Below are 19,637 nucleotides of genomic sequence, written 5' to 3'. Positions count from 1 at the left end.
TTTTTCACTTTCCATTTAAACCAGTTATTAACATATCATTTCACAAACAAAATGTATTTCCAAACAATTTAGCAGCATAAAAGCTAAAATATCTCATTTCACAATCAGTCGGCTACAGTATGTAAAGAAAGCAAATATTTTTTGTCTGTGAAACATTTATCTCTTTATATACAAAACACAGAAGCTTTTTATCATTGACTGATCGGGAAATTGAGTTTCGTTCCTTCACCGCGTCCAACCGTCACCACAGCCTTCACTTTTCTGCACCGAGGGAGTCCCTTTCATCTGAAGCATCACTTTTCCGCCCACCTGAAGTGCTCAAATCATCATGGCTCTGCCCATGCTGCGGTGGATCAGCATGCTGGAGCTGCTCATACTTGGAAAGGACCTGTTGGAGCTCGTCATGAACATTCAGAGCTTCAAACAACATCGACTCGTCATCACCAATGCTCTCTATGATCCTTTGTATTACAGGTTGGGATTCTTTGCACTTCGCCACCATACTCGGCATCAGATCATCCTGCATCGAGGGACCAGCACAATGTAATGCCAAAAATATAAACTCTTGGTTCACTAAGACAAGAAGATAGCCAGAATGGTACAAACAGTGGGCACACCTGATCTCTCCTAAAATGTAAGTACGCTAAACCACATGTTACAATGCATGTTCATCCTACATATGTTCTTATGCACAATTTTACTTCCGGTGCTTGCATAGAGATTTTTGCTGATAAATTTGGGATGGTCCAACTAAAATTTTAAAGCAATTGGGAGAAATGAGAGTTTTCAGCCCAAACCAATATGTGGTTCTCTCATTGAGAGGAATGGAGGAGTCTAACTTTGCAAATTGGACTTAGTTTCACGAAAATGTATCTATAGCTCAGTAGAATAAAGGTGACTAAAAATTATGGCGAGATAATATATATACCTTAGTGGCCTTTTCTTTTGTTTCCGAGTTCAATATTGAAGAAAGAATCTCTATGCTGTTCCGAGTTACCACAAGAATTTCCTTCTTTTCTTCCATGGAAAGGGCCACACTGTGATAGGCAAGTTCACCTTGCTCCCTGTTCTGCTGATCCATGTGGGCATGGGGATAATGTTCAGGAAGAACCAACGAATGATCATCAAAGCCTGGTTCAGAGGAAGAAAATAATGAAGCTGAATTATCATCATCCTGCATAGGACCTGGTGCTCTCCTTGCCTTCAAACTCTGGACAGATGAAGACCATTAGATCAGCACAATAAAAAATGTTACAATGATTTGAATTCTATTTGTGGGAGGACTACAAGATGACAATTTTTTTTTTGTGAAGAAAAGAAAATGTAGTTCAGCAACATGAATAACCTGGTAAATCAATATTACAAAATGCTAAAATCTCAGGTGGTTTAATGAGGACTGCCTACATGTCAAACTTTCATGAGATAAGTCAAAACTATGTTACTTCATTTTTACAATGCTGAAGCAAGGATTTAAAGATCTTTGCAGCTTGGAGCTGCTCTTAATCAATCTACAGTTAGAGGAGAACATGCGATCATGATCAAAAGGTTCTTTGCACTTATATTTTCACATAAGATTACAATCAGCAAGTAGTAAAACATTGAAAAGCAGATAATATTATATAAAAGCTCCCTCATGACATGAAACCGGCTACTTGGGCTTAATTGAGCCATCAAAAGCGTAGCTTCAAATTACACAAAAATGGATACAAAATATGTGTATCATATAGAAGAATTATGGCTAGGCTGCAAAAATGCTTTGGAAAAAAAAAAAGAAGTAGTGACCAGTTGACAATAGAAAATGATAAACATAAAATAAGCAAAACAAAAATGTTTTCTGATTGCCGAAGGGTTAGATTTCAGACTGATGAAGAGTGAATAGATGGACAAAAGGGAAATAAAAAAGGAAATGTTGGGTTAGAAGAGAGAGAAAAGAAAGTGGAGGGAAAAAAATGGAAGATAAGAAGGCTTTTAACAAAAGAGACAGGATTATACAGGACACTTAGGAATATTTAAGAAGATATTGGACAGAGTAAAGGATCGAAAATACAAGGAAATGGGATCATGAAAGTCAGACTCTAGAAAGCTTTTGTATGACACATGATGTTTAGACATGATTAAATAAACTGATTAAAAATAGTTGGGGAAACTAATGAATAATGGTTGAGATCATTGTTACAGAAGTCCAAATCTCAGCACTGAGCAAGAAAGAATATCAAGTGGATGTATAGAATACCTACAAGAGAATGTATGTGTGTGTGTGTGTGTGAGAGAGAGAGAGAGAGAGTACTAAGGGAAGGTTATGCATGGCGTTAAACAATAGAAAATTAAGCTATAAAAATTTGTTTGCTCTGTTTGCATATGTATCATAGGCTAGAGAAGACCTCGATGAGGTCGATACTCAACTACATGGACAATGGGTAAGGCCAAATAGGCATGGCTTGTAGCACTTGGGATATGAGTATAAGAAAATTGCCATTTCAAAGGATTTTGCTTTGAATAGGATGCAGTGGCTCCATAAGATCGATACAGATGATAAAGTGATGGAATAAGTTGTGCCCATATCTCCATTCAAACATGCTCAAAAGAATATGAAAAAACAACAAGCAGAGTGTAATTAACATGATTAAGTAGATAAACTCATAGTGTGTGACATTGTGACTTCAGATTTTTGGTGAATCCAAAGTCAAATGAGCGAACTTTTTTACTTGTTAAGGATACAAAAAGGTAGTGACGAAGAAACAAATGATGTATGTAATTACCCCTAAGACAAACTGAGGACATATTACACATATATTGGCCACCCAAACATAGTGAAATCATACTCGAATAACCATCCACCTGATCCAAGCAAATAGCATTTTTACATAACTTGTTTTTGATAATTCGCTTGCTTAACCGATAAGACATGAATGAGAAAAAAAAATAGCATAACCTTTTAAACATAAGCAAAGCGTGCATGAAATACCACATTGTGAATGCTAATAACAATCTTATAATCTCTGTTCTTAGTAATTTGCTCCATTAGCAAATAAGACTTATAACAACTAAGGCAAGGTGACTTCTCATTATGAACAAATACATATTTTTTAATAAAAAATGACACTGAATTATAAAGTATTCATAAGACATCCATGAATATTGTGATGCAATGATATGAAAAATTCATAAGATGTGGGAAATAAATGAGATCCAGAAGTACCTACCATATAAGTCTGTTTGAAAACAGGTAGATATCCGATATCATCAGACTCACCCCATGCCTCGATCAGCTGCAAAGCTCTCTTTCTGTTAGCATAATGTGCTTGTGGATTATCAATCAACCTCACCATTTCATCCAACACTTTCTCAGAAGCCACCTCAGAGAAAACCTTATCACAATTCATAGCACAAGCCTCCAACAGATCAAGACTCAGCTTTTGGCTCATAGCGTTCTTGCCAGCAATTTTCTTCTTTATTGCCCTCACAACTTCAGACCCATTGAACTCATCACTATTAAGTAACCCACAGATCTTTAAATTTAGACCCCAGTTTGGCTCCTCCAAGCTATCTGATGTTGCTTCATCGACCATTTTTGCCTCTTGCGACTGGCCTTGGAGAATCTCTTTCATCTTCCCACTTACTTTTCTACCCATTTCAGCACCTCCCATTTTCAAGCGCTCACCTCCAATCTTCAAGCGCTCTCCTAAGGCTGCTAACTTGAGCCTATCCATTCTGAACAGATGAATGCAAAATGTATATGTGAAGCCAAGCAGACGAACTCGTAGAGCCCCAGTCCAACTCCACAATCTTCGTCAGCTCTTGTTCAGCAATCTGGAGACAAAAATGTAGCAATCATCAAAAGTGAAGAAATCCCAGCTCCACAAATTTAACACTAAATCTAGCATTCTTGTTTATGGTTCAAATTCAAAATCTAGAAAATTGGGATATCAGAAGAAACATGGTGATATTTGTGTGTCCTAATATTGGTGAATACAATGTAGAAACTGATAATGACAAGACCTTCACCATTAATAAATTTTGGTTGGGAATCTGGAGCTGCTAAAACATCCTTAGATTCAAACAGTTGGAATGAATGAAAACAAGCAATTCGTTACAAGCTTGACTGCTAAACTATGCTTCTCAACTTGTCCTGGAAGCAATTTTTTCAGAAGCAGAATTTCAATTGGAAATAATCACATCTTTTTATGTGCAGAGCCCCTGCTTCCTTGTTTAGATATTTGACCAAATCCCCATGCATCGTTGCATGCCAACACAATTACCAATGAAATGGCTGTATCCCAGCTTCATCAGGCTGTCATCAATCATCTAGAGTAGGGCACCTAGCTCTGCTGATGCAGCATGACATGAAGCATGAAACAAGATCGGTGCCACATCAGGATTTTTTGGAGAGGTTCTTAATTGGGTAACAAGAGGGTTTTATGTGAATTGTATACTCAGGTAAGTGGGTTCGGGTCTAGTAAGTGTTTAGTCGACATATGATAGTCAAATATGATAAATTTTCTTGAAGGATTTTTCACGATCAAGTGCCTCCCGTTTCTTCAGTTAACCATCTTTATTTGCCTCTTTGTGCTGTTATAGCTAATCCCGGAATTTTCACTTTCACACAGCCTTTGCCAGGGAACACTTATTCCATTTACATGTAGCAAATAGTGTCATTTCTTTAAATAAATGCAAAAAAAGGTTACCACAGACCACGGGAGGTAAAAAAGCTCAGATGACAACATAAAAGAAAAGGTTCCTGCAACCCAAGTCTTTCAGCAAGATGTCCTCGAAATCGAGCACACAGACACAAACAAAATTGATGTCAAGCAAGTGCATGATTCTCTTAACACATAAAATCTCTAAATCCCTATGGACGGGATTCTCAAATCATACTGAATAATTACTAAAACCTATCATTAGATTCAGAATAAGTTTGGATTTCTGTTCAGTTCTTTATGAGCCAAAAAGTTCAGAATTATTATACCAGTCAGTTGTATGGAGAATTTTACAATCGACTTTTATGCGTTCACGTCGACCAAAATCAACTCAATCGAGGGCAAGATTTTTTTTTTTTAAAATTTATTTAAATCCTTTTCTATACAGTACCCATCCATCCATCCGATACCTACTTGCATCTAGGTTGTAAACAAACCGATGCGACGAAGCCCTAAAGAATCAAGCTTCATCCCATCTTTATCAAACAACTCTTTTCACCACCCAAAAGCCCCATCCGATCTACAATAAAAGAATCAATCCGTAAAAATTCACCAAACACTGGACGATTCTCCCTTCGGAACCCCTCCGAAGACCAAAACTAAATCGAAAAGTTCAGGACATTCCGCCGAAAAATTGCATGTTCCCTATCGCTCTCAGAACTCCGACAGATTTGTGATAAAACCAAAGAACGATTAAAATAATCGTTGTAATTCCGGGAAGCAAAAAAAAAAAAAAAACTAATCCAAATAAGGGTTGAGAAAAGAATATGCCCAAAAAAACCGGAAAAGCAGAAAACCTAATCCAAATCAGGGTCGAGAAAAGAACATACCTTGCTCCTGGATTAATCGTCTCGGAGGAAGCACGACAAAGATCGATAACTCCAGCCATAAAGAAAGAACCAGCGTCGAGTGGAAAAGCGGCTCTCGAATGGGAGTAAACACATTAAAAAAAATTAACAACGAACTTTTTTTTTTTCTTTTTTTTTCTTTTTCTTTTTGGCAAGATGGATGGTCGATTAACCGGTCGAAGTGTCCGAGTAACCTTGGCACCACGTGTGCAGTTGCCGATAGAGGCGCCACGGGGGATTGGGGAGATTTCAATAACTCCGGTCATCTAAGAAGAGTTTCACATAACCGTCCGATCATCTACGACTGGCGTTTTGATCTTAGCCAAAGATCGACTTTTATTATTGCGCTAGGCTTAACTGCTTCAGATGATCAATTTTGCATGTGCCGCTCAATGTCCCTGCGAGTTGCCGTTTGCGCTCCTCAGTCCCCCTCCAGGCAACGTTCAAATAGGACAATGCGACGAGACTGCTATTTATTTTTAGAACACCATGTAGCAGGTTGCAGACTTAATTTTCTTTTTTTGGTAGAAAAAAAAAAAAAAGTCCGTTGCCTGCTTTTGTAAACACCAACAGTTATCATTTTGTGCAGTAAAATAAATAAATTCAATTCTTAACGTACCATTTGATAATTTAACACAGTATTGATATCTGATTGAATATTTTTTTTATTTTTTTAATTTTTTTTGATAGAAACCTATAGATCTATTATTTTATAAACAAACAGTATACAGCTTTTTTTTTTAACGAGGAACGAGCATCAAAAAAAAATATGAGATAGATATTAAACATCAATAATTTTTATTTTTCATGATAAAATAAATGAATTCGATTCTTAGCATACCATTTGATAGTTTAATACGGTACTGATTTCTAATTGAGTATTTTTTTATTTTTTTAATTTTTTTTTTGATAGAAGCTTATTACTTTATAAACAAACAGTATACATATCTTTTCTAAAGAGGGACGAGCATCAAAGAAAAATCTGAGATAGATATTAAACACCAACAATTTCTATTTTTCGTGGCAAAATAAATAAATTCGATTCTTAGCATACCATTTGATAGTTTAATGCAGTACTGATTTCTGATTGAGCACTTTTTTATTTTTTTTAATTTTTTTTTTGATAGAAGTCTGTAGGCTTATTATTTTATAAACAAACAGTATACAGATCTTTTCTAAAAAGGGACGGGCATCAAAGAAAAATCTGAGATAGATATTAAACACCAACAGTTTTCATTTTCCACGGCAAAATAAATGAATTCGATTCTTAATGTACCATTTGATAGTTTAATACAGTACTGATTCCTGATTGAGCACTTTTTTATTTTTTTTTTAATTTTTTTTTGGTAAAAGCTTATAGGCCTATTATTTTATAAACAAACAGTATACAAACCTTTTCTAAAGAGGGACGAGCATCAAAGAAAAATTTGAGATAGATATTAAACATCAATAGTTTCTATTTTCCATGGTAAAATAAATAAATTCGATTCTTAGCATACCATTTGATAGTTTAATGCGGTACTGATTCCTGATTGAGTACTTTTTTATTTTTTTTAATTTTTTTTTGATAAAAGCCTGAAGACCTATTATTTTATAAACAAACTGTATACAGATCTTTTTTAAAGAGAGACTAGCATCAAAGAAAAATCTGAGATAGATACTATGAACAATAAAATACAATCTCAAAATCAATACATAAACATTCCAAAAAAAAATTAAGCCGAGTCGCTAGATAATCCAACAGATATAAGGACAGAAAAGAAGTGCAACTATCTCCATAATGGTTGATGTTCCAAAGAAAAGTAAATCCCAGCAAATATGGAGACATCAATTGCATGTAGAGCAGGCGTGAGGGAGAATGATGGTAGCAGTGATTTTCAGCAGCAACATTTGATACAGTAGAATAACAATCTTTCAAAAATAAAAAAATAAAGATCCCAAGTAATAAACTACCATTTGCAGCACCTTGGAAGATTGAGACTTGATGTGCACAGGGGCAATGAAATCCAATTCTATATAGCTGAGTAAGACATGACGATAGATTTTAAATGTTGAAATGAATAGATATGTCATAGAAGAAAGATACAAATAAGTCAGAAAGCTATCTTTTGCCCTCGCCACCAACAAAAAAAGAGAATATGTAACATTTGACATGGTAAAATTGGATGCTATTTCTAAACAAGTAACATCAACTAACCCACAAATACTATTATGAGAACTCAAATAACCCAACCGATAGTGACAAAAAGATATCTGAGAATGTAACTGAGATCCATCTGACCTTGGAGCAGCACATATATAATTAACTTTATACATCAAAAAAGAGAGCAAGATGCGAATAGATAATTAGAGTGCTGAAATGATACATCCACGGTATTGAAGATATGAATAGGTAATAATAAAACCTGCAAGCAAATACAAAAAAGGTTAGTAATAAACTTTCTTTTTTCTTTCTTTCTTTTTTTTTTCTTTTTTGGTTCTTCCTTTTCTTTTTTTTCCTTTTTCTTTTTTTTTGTTTTTCCTCATTTTTTCGACACATCTCCCATCCTCCTTTTGTTTGTCTATGCAGAGAATAATAGCACATTGACAATGGCATTAATCCTATGTGATTCTACGATACGTAAACCGTAGTATCCTGTAGGATAGAGTCATTGTAAATAATAAAACAATAACCAACATGGTGTTTGAAAAAAATATATCGACTTCTGCCAGCCAAAGCTTCCAATCCAGCACATAAGAAGATATGATGGATGATATTCAGTGAAACCATAGTAACTGAGATACAGATATCTGAAAATTACTATAGACAGATATGTAAAAAGCTCCAAAGAAAGGTATCTGACAGTTACTAAGACCAAAACAAACATTCTGCTAACAGCCCAAAGAATTGGAGAGTATAATATCATTGCTGAGATAGCAATCTATAAGGAAATTTCAATCTGTTTATTACCACCATTAAGAAATATCAAGATTTTTGGTATATGTAGCAGAGAAAAAATAGAAATGGATAAGCCCATATCCTGCACCCAAGGACAAACTGGGTTAGAAGTAAAGCTTATTTTTTTTATTTTTTATTTTTGATTTTTTTTCTTTATTTTTTTTCTCTTTTATCCTCTACATTTACCAAAAAACTATGAAATGCTCGTACTGTACAATAAAGAGTATCAGTAAAGATAGCACCTTTTTATTTTAGAAAGAACCACGTTTGCAAGTGTGGGATTTCTTTTCAATGGCCAAACGAGTGTTAGCCTTCATTTTTTGTAAAAGTTGCAAATGACTTCAAAAGCCCCTCAAGGTTCTTAAGGTTTTTTCACTAGACATGGGGCACTTGCTTGAGGAGATAATCTGGAAGGGACCTGGCTTCCAGGAATTGTTAATGATTGATTTTCGCGTTGCATCAGAGGCGTTTACTCCTTGTCAATGCCTGATCAGAAAGTTTAGCCTCCTTTTGCAAGGAAGTTGAAGTTCAAAACCATCCCACGGTTTTGGAGAACTTTTCTACCAATTACAGAGGTGACATTCTCATTAAAAGGGTCATATTTGGCACAGTGTGCAGTGACAGCAGAGAGACTCGTGGATATAATATGAAAGGGGCACAGTCCAGTAATTGTTGATGCTTCATTCCAGTGTTATGTATGTTACATGCATTTTTCTCTGGTTGAACTAATTCTTTTTCTTGACAAATATCAGTTAGGTCATCGTATGACTAATAAAATAAAAATAAAAATTCATGTGGAATACAAAATTCTAAAATTTGAAGTCCATCTAAGACATTGTTGGTCAGAAGGAGTTTGACTCTGAAATGGTTATAAGAATGAATGATTTTTATTTTAATCATTTGGTTAGAGAGAGTAGTAAGAATGTGAATGCTTCAATCTTCCAAAATTCAATCTCTACTTTTTCTTAAGCATTGAAATCTCATTTTGATTTTGATTTTAATTTCAATCACAAATTAAATATGACGGGAGATACGACCATTCTGATTCCATTCCAATTCATTCTAATTTTGATTTCAATTCTGATTGTGAATCAAATGCACTCCTAATGACTTAATTTTTTTTTTTTTTGAAATTGTATTATAGCATTGATCATATAGTGTGTGGCTGGCTCACAACTCATACTGTTAGTGATTTTGATTTTCATAAGTAATGAAAACCGATTAAGCTCCAATAGTGCATCATGATTAATTAAAGCATGATGCACTCTGAATACAAAAGGTATATTTGGAAGAGTTTATGGATCCAATAAAATACCTTCAATCAAAGGGTAAACATTATGTGGGAGGAGCATTTGAATTAAGAAGAAGCAAAGGGAAGAACTAGGAGGGATTGAGCATAGGGAAAGAACTACTTATCTAGATTTTTAGAGATAATATTTTTAAATTATTTATTTGATTAGATTTTGTTTTAGTTTATAATGAAAATAATTAAGATGTAGAGACGAGAATAATATACCCTAATCCTTTGAGACACACTCTACCAATTTCATGCATTAATTGGGAAAATTTTCTCACAAATCAGCTAATGCACAAGTGACAAACCCTATCGCTCAAATAATCCTTAATATTGTAAGTAGTCAATGTCCAAATTGTTTGCACATTAATCCATGATCGTGATGGAATATGAATTATATAAATTAATACTTATTGATTCGATTAGATATACCACTTAACTCGTAGATCAATTCAACTATAAAACTATACATATAAAATCTATCTATATATCTGTTATGGTCATGGGTCAAGAGGTCGAATGGCTCGGATGGTTGACTTATGCATTCGCACTCGCATATGTGAGGTATTGTCTATTTTGATTTTGACCATCTTTGGGCTTCAGTGGATCTATGACTATTTGGAGTCTTACGATTTTATCTTTTAAAAGATGCCTTACGTGGAAGAAAAGATTTCAATCCATATAAACCATACTCCCTCTTGACTTACAAATGATGTGAGACTAAAGATATTCTTTCCCTTACAATATAGCCCCCCAGTCAAGAAAAAGTATGTGTGGACAGGAGGCATTCTCACAGATGGCGCCAATGTTGCAGTCATGGGTCAAAGGGTCGAATGGCTCGGATGGTTGGCTTATGCCTCCATGTTCGCATACGTGAGGTATTATCCGCTTTAGTTCTGACCATCTTTGGGCTTCAATGAACCTATGGCTATTTGGAGTCTCACGATTTTATTCTATAAAAAGTGATTTACAGGGAAGAGAATATTTTAATCCATATAAACCATATTTTCTTTTGACTCACAATCGATATGGGACAAAAGATGTCCTCCCTCCAATAATATATATATATATATATATATATTATTGATTAGACCAATTCAATAGCAAATCAGTATATATATATATATATATATACTGATTTGCTATTGAATTAGTCTAATCAATAATTAGTACTCCAACTCATCTCAGTCTAGGGTAGGATTGGTAAAATATGATTCGACCCACTAATTCGATCCATTTTTTATCCATTATGAATAAGTTTGGGTTTAGACTAAATGGATTTGGATGATCGATCTATTTAATTTATTTAATATTTAGATCAGATTTAAATTTTAAATATCTACTTATTTAATCTATTTAATATTCAAATTGGATTGAGTCAGATAATCTGTTTAACTCATTTATTCTGTTTAACGTATTTAAGACTTGTTTAATCTATTTCTGATCTATTTAATTCGATCTATTTAGTCTGTTTGATTTATTTAATTTAATTTAATTTATCTAATAAATTAATTAAATGAATTGATTTAAATTATTTATTTAATAAATAAATTAAATTTAAATATAAATTATTAATATATTTAATAAATAAGTTGGATATGAACTTAAGACTTCCTGATCCAATCCGCGTTCCATCCATATCAATTGCCACCCTTGGGCTGGGGCAAAGCATTTTGGACAGGCCACAAGCCGCCACGGGTACCATAGACGTATCGAGATGGCCAGCGGACCGGCCGCGTGGATGTACGGCATATGTAAGATGAGTTACCTTAGCCGGATCGTCTGCGCTCGCAGACTCCTGCAAGAAGTTAGTAACAGTCCCGCTCCAGAGCACGCGACAACCATATATTCGTTTTCTTTTAGCCGACGCCTCAAGGATATTTCTGAGACAAGCTGACACGTGGTAACTGATCCTTTCACAAGCAATGACGTGTTCCCCTTTTGAAGTATCTAAGCGTCCAGAAGGCAGAGGTACCACCACCAAATGTTGCTGTCCGGACTCTAGAGGCTAATAGAGCATCAATTCACGCGCGTCATCTCATCTGGTCTGGTGACAGGAACACCTCTCACGCAATGCTATCTGCCAAGGATCGGTACGTGGCCTCGACTCCATGTCTCCTTCCTTCAGAACTCGGGCACGTAGCCTCAACCATTAGAATATGCGGCAAAGCAAGCTCGAGTCTCAGTTTTAGAGGGCCTTGCATGGGCGTAAGGTGGCGGAGAGTTCTCACGCGCCACCCTCGCATGCGTCCACACCAAAACAACTTTTTTCCTCTTATAAAACATCAATCTCATCTAACCCTCCTCTTCAATGTACCAACCATTGCCAAATTAAGGTAAAGCCAGCTCCCACATGAAAGGCATGGTAACCTCGGCCGCCACCTTGCTCCCATTTTCTCTATGCTTACTGCTCCTCTGCCGTCCATCCTTGGCCCAGTTCGAAAGGAGCCCATGGCAGAGCGTTCGACGATCTGGCGAACAAAGCCAGTGCGGTGTTGAGAAGCTCAATGCCCTCGAGCCCATCAGGGAAGTGCGGTCCGAGGCCGGCGTCACCGAGTACTACCAGAACAATGCGCAGTTCGAGTGCGCCGGCGTGGCTGCCTTCCGTCGTACCATTGAGCCTAGAGGCCTTCTTTTGCCCTCCTTCTCCAACGCCCCTCGCCTCGTCTATATCATCCAAGGCTTGTTTCTTCGTCCCTGAATCTTTGCCTTCTTGTATCATCATATATATAAATAATAAGCTGCATCATCAAATATTGCGTTCGATCTCTCGCCCTGCTCCTCCAATGCCCCTCGCCTCGTCTACATCATCTAATTCTTGTTTCTTGCATGGTCTGTTTTGGCACATGCATGCAGGAAGGGGCATTTATGGCACCGTGATCCCGGGCTGCCCAGAGACGTTCCAATCCTTCCAGCAATCTGAATCCGAGAAGCAAAGCGAGAAAGGACAACGCCAGAGGTTTAGAGATGAGCACCAGAGGATTCACCACTTCAAACAGGGAGACGTCATCGCAATCGCGGCTGGAGTTGCTCACTGGTGCTACAACGATGGCGATACTCCAGTGATAGCTTTCACTGTTTCGGACATCAGCAACAGCGCGAATCAGCTTGATGAAAACCATAGGGTAAGTCAGCTAGCATCAATATTTATCAATTAATTTGTCGAGTACAGAAAGACATCCCTGCAAGAGTGCGTTAATTGAGCTTTTTACTCTGTCGGATGGAACGTACGTACGTAGCAATTCCTACTGGCTGGGAGACGGAGTAGCAGCTGGCGGCAATCTAGGAAAGAACAAGAACCGAGCTCAGAGGGCAACATCCTTAGCGGATTCGATACCAAGCTACTGGCGGCGGCCATCGGGGTTGATAGGGAAGTGGCGAGGAAGCTCCAATGTAAGGATGACCAGAGGGGGGAGATTGTCCGCGTGGAGAAGGGCCTTGAGGTTCTGAGGCCCTCAAGTGAGAAGCAGGAGAGAGAGGAAAGGGGAAGGGGCACCAATGGGTTGGAGGAGGCCATGTGCTCCATGAGGAATAGGGAGAACATCGATTCCTCGAGACGTGCAGATGTCTACATTCCACGGGGTGGAAGGATTACCAACCTCAACAGCCAGAAGCTCCCCATGCTTAGTTTCATCCAATTGAGTGCCGAGAGGGTGGTGCTCTATAAGGTAACAGATTAATTCCCACATTGGTTTGTATTGGATCGAACGTCTCTAAAGCAACTGGGTTTTTATTGACAAGCGTTTCCTCCCTTATTTGTGCGTAGAATGCCATGCTTGCACCACACTGGAACATAAACGCACATAGTGTGACGTATTGTACTGGAGGACGAGGCGGGGTGCAAGTCGTCGATAACAATGGCAAGACCGTTTTTGATGGCGAGCTCCGCCAGGGCCAGCTCTTGGTGATTCCACAGAACTTTGCCGTCATTAAACAGGCAGGGAACGAGGGCTTCGAGTTTACCTCGATCAAGACCATCGACAATGCGATGGTGAACACGATCGTGGGGAAGGCCTCGGCTCTCCGAGGCATGCCGGAGGAGGTGCTGATGAACTCTTACCGCATCAACAGGAATGAAGCTAGGAGGGTCAAGTTCAACAGGGGACATGAGATGGCCATCTTTTCTCCTAGGTCTGAGGGAAGAGCTGATGCTTGATGCAGTAACTAGCGTTGCCACCGGGGAGGAATGACGGGTTCTGTGACCATATGCAGATGAGGTTACGTAAATAAAGCCTGGTGTGCAAGGAGGTAAGAGATATAAGTTTTATGTGTGGTGACTGTTGGCTGTGGAGCAGGGGAAAAAAAAAAAAAGAAAAGGGTTCTACGTGTATGCACCAGACGCGGTAGTAATAACATCAGATGTTAAATCTCTTGTTTGTTTGTTGGGCTCGGATCGATGGACGGCACCCTTTTTGAGTACCGCAGAGAATATCAAATCTTATTTTGTCTGCTTGGAGAGCGGATCCTCTGCTGCGCACCGATATATAGTGTGGTGCACAGCATGCATCGTTCAGAGACAATCGTATGGGACCGCATACTATGTGATGCATGCTTCGCACGGATGGCACGCACGATGCATCATAGTGTGCAAAGCATCACGGGTAGCGTAGAGGATCTGTGCTCGTCTGATTAACTACATGGATCCTTCGGTACTTCATTGAGCGGTGAGACGCATGGTCTAATGGAATTAGAAAATATTATATCTATAAAATAGAATAGTAAGAAATAATAGAAAATAAAAACCGGCACATAAGGTATGCCAAGGTTTCATGTAGTTAATTTTTTTTATTATTATCATCAAAAAAGATTTCAGGTAGTTTTTCATCTAAAATAATCAGATAAGATTATTTTTCCGAATTGAGAAATACGATTCACTTTTATATGTATCAGAAAAATATTCACTTTTACACGGACCACAGAAGCGAGAGGTTCATTTACTTTTACAGGTATCAGCGACAGACCTTTTGCCAGGTATCGGCGACAGACCTTTTGTCAAGAGATTCATTTCCACATGCATCGGCGAGAGCTTTGAGAAAAAATAATCAATAGAAAATATAAAATAAAGATTTTGCTGAGAAATTGAAGCATCTTGATGCTGAGAACGTAAAATGGAACCTTTTTGGATATAGATCTAATCAAATTAAAAAAAAAATCAATAATAAAAAAAATAGAAGAGAGTTTTTAAATTAAAAAAATGAAGACGAATAAGAAAATCCGACTCCCTCGTTGCAGATCCCACTTGCACACACAAAAAGAATATCTAACTGAGACTGCTTGATTCAGCTATATATCCATCGGGGAGAAAGAGGTCTGCCGAAGCAAATAGGATATAGTGTTTTTTTTCTTTTTGCTTTTTTTTTTTTTTTAAATTAACGTTCATTGAGAGAAAATAACCTAGAGAAAGTATAAGAAAAGCTAGCGGAGAAATCCAACACAAAAAAAAGCATGTCACTTTGGCACCATCGAGACTGTGCTAAAACTCTAAGAAAAGCAGCACCTTCATCTCTCTCCACCGCTTTTTTTGTTCTTTTTCCTTTGCCTCTCCATCTACGTACGCTTACTGTCACGCCCCGAACCCAACATCCGGGTCGGATACGTGATGGCCGCACACTCCTTAGAGCAAGCCCTAAAGAATATGCAAGGCCAAAATAAATCATTACAATCTTATCAACGATAATATTTAATTTCAACAGTAATTCATAAAACTTGCATAATAACAATTAACATTCCTTCAATTCTCTGATCAGATACTATGACACTCTATTTATCCTTCTGCTCACCCGTAAATCCAAGCCATAGCCAATCTAAGTCATCCTGCAACTCTGAGAAGAAAAAGAAAGATGAAGGGGTGTGAGCTTTACAGCCCAGTAAGAATTCCCATATCACACTGATATAGTAATATAGTCTGAAAATAAGGATAAGCAATAAAATAAAAATCTCATGTTCAATGTCCAGAATAATGCAAACATTCATAAATTTTCTGTCTTGTCAAAATAGATGCATCATCATATGTTAACTGGTGAAACACTTTTGTTCAACAATTGTTTCATATCTTATCTTTCATTTCTCCTTTCATAATCATATGATTTTAACATTTTCTTTCTGGCTCTGGACTATCCAAGTCTATACCTCAGTCATCATCCGGATCGAATCCACTTTAAAAAGTCTTTCAAGACTGTCCCAGGATGAGCTCCTGGCCGGCTGTCCCACGTACCAAAGCCCGTGAGAGGCTGTCCCAGGCATAAGCTCCTGGCGGGCTGTCCCAGGCATGAGCTCCTGGCCGGCTGATCCACCTGTAAGCCAGTGGGGGCTGTCCCAGGCATAAGCTCCTGGCGGGCTGTCCCAGGCATAAGCTCCTGGCCGGCTGTTCCACATGACAAGGCTAGTCCATACCATAAATCTCTTTCTTTTCATTTAATCATTATGTGTTGATTTCATTAATCAATTCTGTCTTGCATTATGATCAATTCAGATATGTCATATCCATATAATCATGCCATCAATCTCTGATACATATATATTGACATAACATACTCATGCTCAAAATCAAATAACAGTATCTCAGGTATAATAAATTCATCGATCTCAAATCCGATAACGCAAAACCAATAATGCAAGACCAACAGTAAAATAGCATATATAATAGTGATCGTGTACAGGGATTCTTACCTTTATCGATGACTGATCCAAACACAGAAATCAATGTTCTTCTTTGATTTATGAATTTCTTTAACAAAATATTTCACTCGATATCATTTGCAGACAATCATCTCTTCATAACCCTGATCAAATATAAAAATCATATATAGAGAAAATTATCGATAATCGATCCTAATACACAAATCGAGGACCTCTCTTAGGATTAACCAAAATTAGGACTTGTCTATGTATCTGGATCCTCCACTGATCCATAAGACTTCTAGAGAGAGAAAATCCATGAAGAGAGAGAAAATTCTAGAGAGAGAAAGTAGAGAGAGAAAGTGGAGAGAGAAATCTTCATATCCTTCCGATGAGGCACTCATGATCGAGATCATCAGAGGTCCTATCAGGGTGACTCAATATGAATTAAGTGTTACAAATTTCAAATAGGATTGGATTGGGATCAGACCTACTGCACGAATTTCAGAGCAACCTCAATTCATCATATTTTTAATTCAAATATATCCTAGGGTCTGTGATGCAATCAGAGAGAGAGTAGAAAAGATCCTAGAGGGACAAAATCCGTAAAGAGAGAGAAAAGTCTAGAGAGAGAATCTAGAGAGAGAAAATATAGAGAGAGAAGGTAGAGAGAGGAGAGAGAAAAGAGAGAGAAAGAAGAGAGAAAGGAGAGAGAGGAAAATTCTCTCCTTCTTCTTCTTTTTTATTTTATTTTATTTTATTTTTATTTTTATTTTTTTTTCTCTTTCTCTTTTTCTTTTTTTTTTCTTTTCTTTTTCTTTTTCCTTTTTCTTTTCTTTTTCTTTTTCCTTTTTCTTTTCTTTTTCTTTTCTTCTTCTTCTTCCTTTCTTCTTTTCTTCCCGCGGCCTCCCTTGGCTGAAACAGGGGAGGACCGTGAGGTCCCCCCCTCGATGGCTCGGGCTCCGACGGCTTGGTCGGAGATCCGGCAACAGGTGGAGGCGGCGGTGAGCAATGGACGGCCGGCGGCGAGGTTCGGCCGGCAAAAAATCAAAAAGAGATCGGAAAAACAGGGGATTTCTTGTTCATGAATTTTCCGGCGAAGACGGTGGCCGACGGCGAGGCTTTGGGCCAGGGGAGAAAGGGAAGAGGGAGAGGAAGAAGGGGAGGGGCTTACCTCGAGCTCCGGCAGCCGAGAAGAACTCCGGCAATCTTTTTCTTTTCCATCTAAGAACCCGCGGATCTTTTTGAAAAAAATCCCTCAATCTCTCAAAATCCCGTGATAAAAACCTAAAGGAAGGGGAAAGGGAATTTTATAGAGGAGGAATCCGGTTTTTACTCGGATTCCCCACTCCTTTTCACGGTGGGAAGAAGACTCTCAACGGGAGTCTTCTTCCTCCCGATTCCTCTGTTTTTTTTTTTTTTTTTTTTTCTAGGTCGTTACATTCTCCCCTCCTTAAAATAATTTCGTCCTCGAAATTAGGTTATGTCGTTTGAGATATCTATTTCAAAGTATACATTCTTCATGTCATTCTCAAGCTTACAATAATGTCTTTTATTTCTCATGATCTTGTTATAACAAAATTATTTAAAATTTCAAACTCATCCCTTCTTATTGATTTCTCAACTTTTTGAAGAACTGTAACATTTTAAACTTGTATTAATATACCACCGTTATTTGTCTAATACATTTCACTCGAAATTCATAATTATCTCATACTACCCCTGATAAATAAAGATCAAACATCGAGCACTCTTTACAATCATCGATTTCTTTCTTCACTTGATTTTTTTCAACAAATTTTTATATATATAGACTCTCATCTTAAGAAAAATCTCAATCTTCTATATCAGTTCAAGTAACAATATTAGATTTTTTTTTAAAAAAAATATGAGATCTATGTCAGGACATTCTAAATTTGAACTAATATCAGAACTATCAAGCTATTAATAAACTTGAGATATCTAAAATTTTTTTTGCATTATCTATAATGAAGCAACCTACTAACAAAATTTATCTGACTATGATCAGATTAAAAATTATTCTTTATTAACAACTAATGTATTCCATAATATCTTCAGAATCAAAGAATTAATATTTCTAATCAATTTAACCCACCATGCTTTTGCTGCGCATTCTGATCTTGGTTTATCAAATTATATAATTATATCAAAGATAAAAATATCCTTATATGTTAGATCGATCCAAGCTAGATCCAACCTTCAAATTTCAGATAAAACTTAGGGCAAAATTTTAAGTTTCTTCATCTTTACTACCTTTGGGTATAGCATATAAAAATTAAATCTTGATCTACTTCCTATATTTGAAATTATTGTATAAGTTTCATCACTCTTTCAAGAATCCAACATATCTAGAATCAATTAGAGTTAACTTTAGATTTACCTTACAATCATTTAGATAATTTCTAAATCAATCTTCTTTTTTTTTTAAAAGAATTAATTCTAATTTGACAACTAAAAGAACTCAAGTCAACATCCTTAAGTAGAATCAACTTGATTATTTCTTATAGAATTCTCTTCATCATAACTATTAATATTAATCAATAAATCTATACAAAATCTTGTCCCTTGTATAAGTCATTCAAACTTTAACACTAGTAAGATATCTTATTTCAATTCAGAAATTCAAACTCTGACTTGAATAATTAATACACTTCACCATCTTCAACAATCACAAGAAAAATTAAAAAAAATCTAATCCAAAGATAGTAATATGAATTATTAAAGATTTCATCATAACCTGTATATCGTACTCTGACAAAATAAATTTTCTTCTTTACTTTAACAACAATATCAAAATACTTTTGATCTACTTAGAAAAATAAACTTTTGACTTGAAATTCAATGCAACTTGAAAGATCAAGGAATCATATTCAGAATATAATATTTTGAGTAACCAAAAATTTTACCAAGATGTGTATCTCATATTCTCATAATAAAATTCAAGTATATTTTTCATTTAAAATTGAGTTTCATATATAATCCTCTTATAGATTCAATGTTCAAAAAATATTTCTCTCTCATATGATGAAATTTCTTCTTAGACCATACCCTAATTAACTTTCTTTTGATAAATCCAAAATTCATAACGCATCAGACAATTATCATCGAAATTAGAAAAGTATCATGATCTTCAATCATAAAATCATCTAGTATTCTCAACATAACTTATCAATACCTCCCACTTCATTCCAAGGTCAACTCTTTTCATACTTAGGTCAACC

At 36.6% G+C, this 19,637-nt stretch overlaps 2 protein-coding genes across 2 annotated transcripts; one reads left to right on the top strand and one right to left on the bottom strand.

Moving 5' to 3' along the window:
- Positions 1-67: 67 nt before the first annotated feature.
- LOC105055683 (TOM1-like protein 2) lies at positions 68-5,668 on the bottom strand. The gene is made up of 4 exons (XM_010937604.4): positions 5,528-5,668; positions 3,204-3,810; positions 929-1,210; positions 68-520 (listed from the first exon to the last, which is right to left on the bottom strand). Exons 2-4 carry the CDS (start codon positions 3,708-3,710, stop codon positions 254-256), a joined length of 1,056 nt encoding a protein of 351 aa, XP_010935906.1. The 5' UTR covers positions 3,711-3,810; positions 5,528-5,668; the 3' UTR covers positions 68-253.
- A 6,367-nt stretch (positions 5,669-12,035) lies between these two features.
- Positions 12,036-14,146, top strand: LOC105055681 (cocosin 1). Its single transcript, XM_019853883.2, has 4 exons — positions 12,036-12,458; positions 12,634-12,902; positions 13,017-13,445; positions 13,544-14,146. The coding sequence occupies exons 1-4, from the start codon at positions 12,131-12,133 to the stop codon at positions 13,931-13,933; spliced, it is 1,416 nt and encodes a 471-aa protein (XP_019709442.1). The 5' UTR covers positions 12,036-12,130; the 3' UTR covers positions 13,934-14,146.
- The last annotated feature ends 5,491 nt before the right edge of the window (positions 14,147-19,637 follow it).

The sequence above is a fragment of the Elaeis guineensis genome, chromosome 12, assembly GCF_000442705.2.
Source record: "Elaeis guineensis isolate ETL-2024a chromosome 12, EG11, whole genome shotgun sequence".
NCBI lineage: Eukaryota > Viridiplantae > Streptophyta > Magnoliopsida > Arecales > Arecaceae > Elaeis > Elaeis guineensis.
This window is presented reverse-complemented; position numbering and strand designations above follow the sequence as displayed.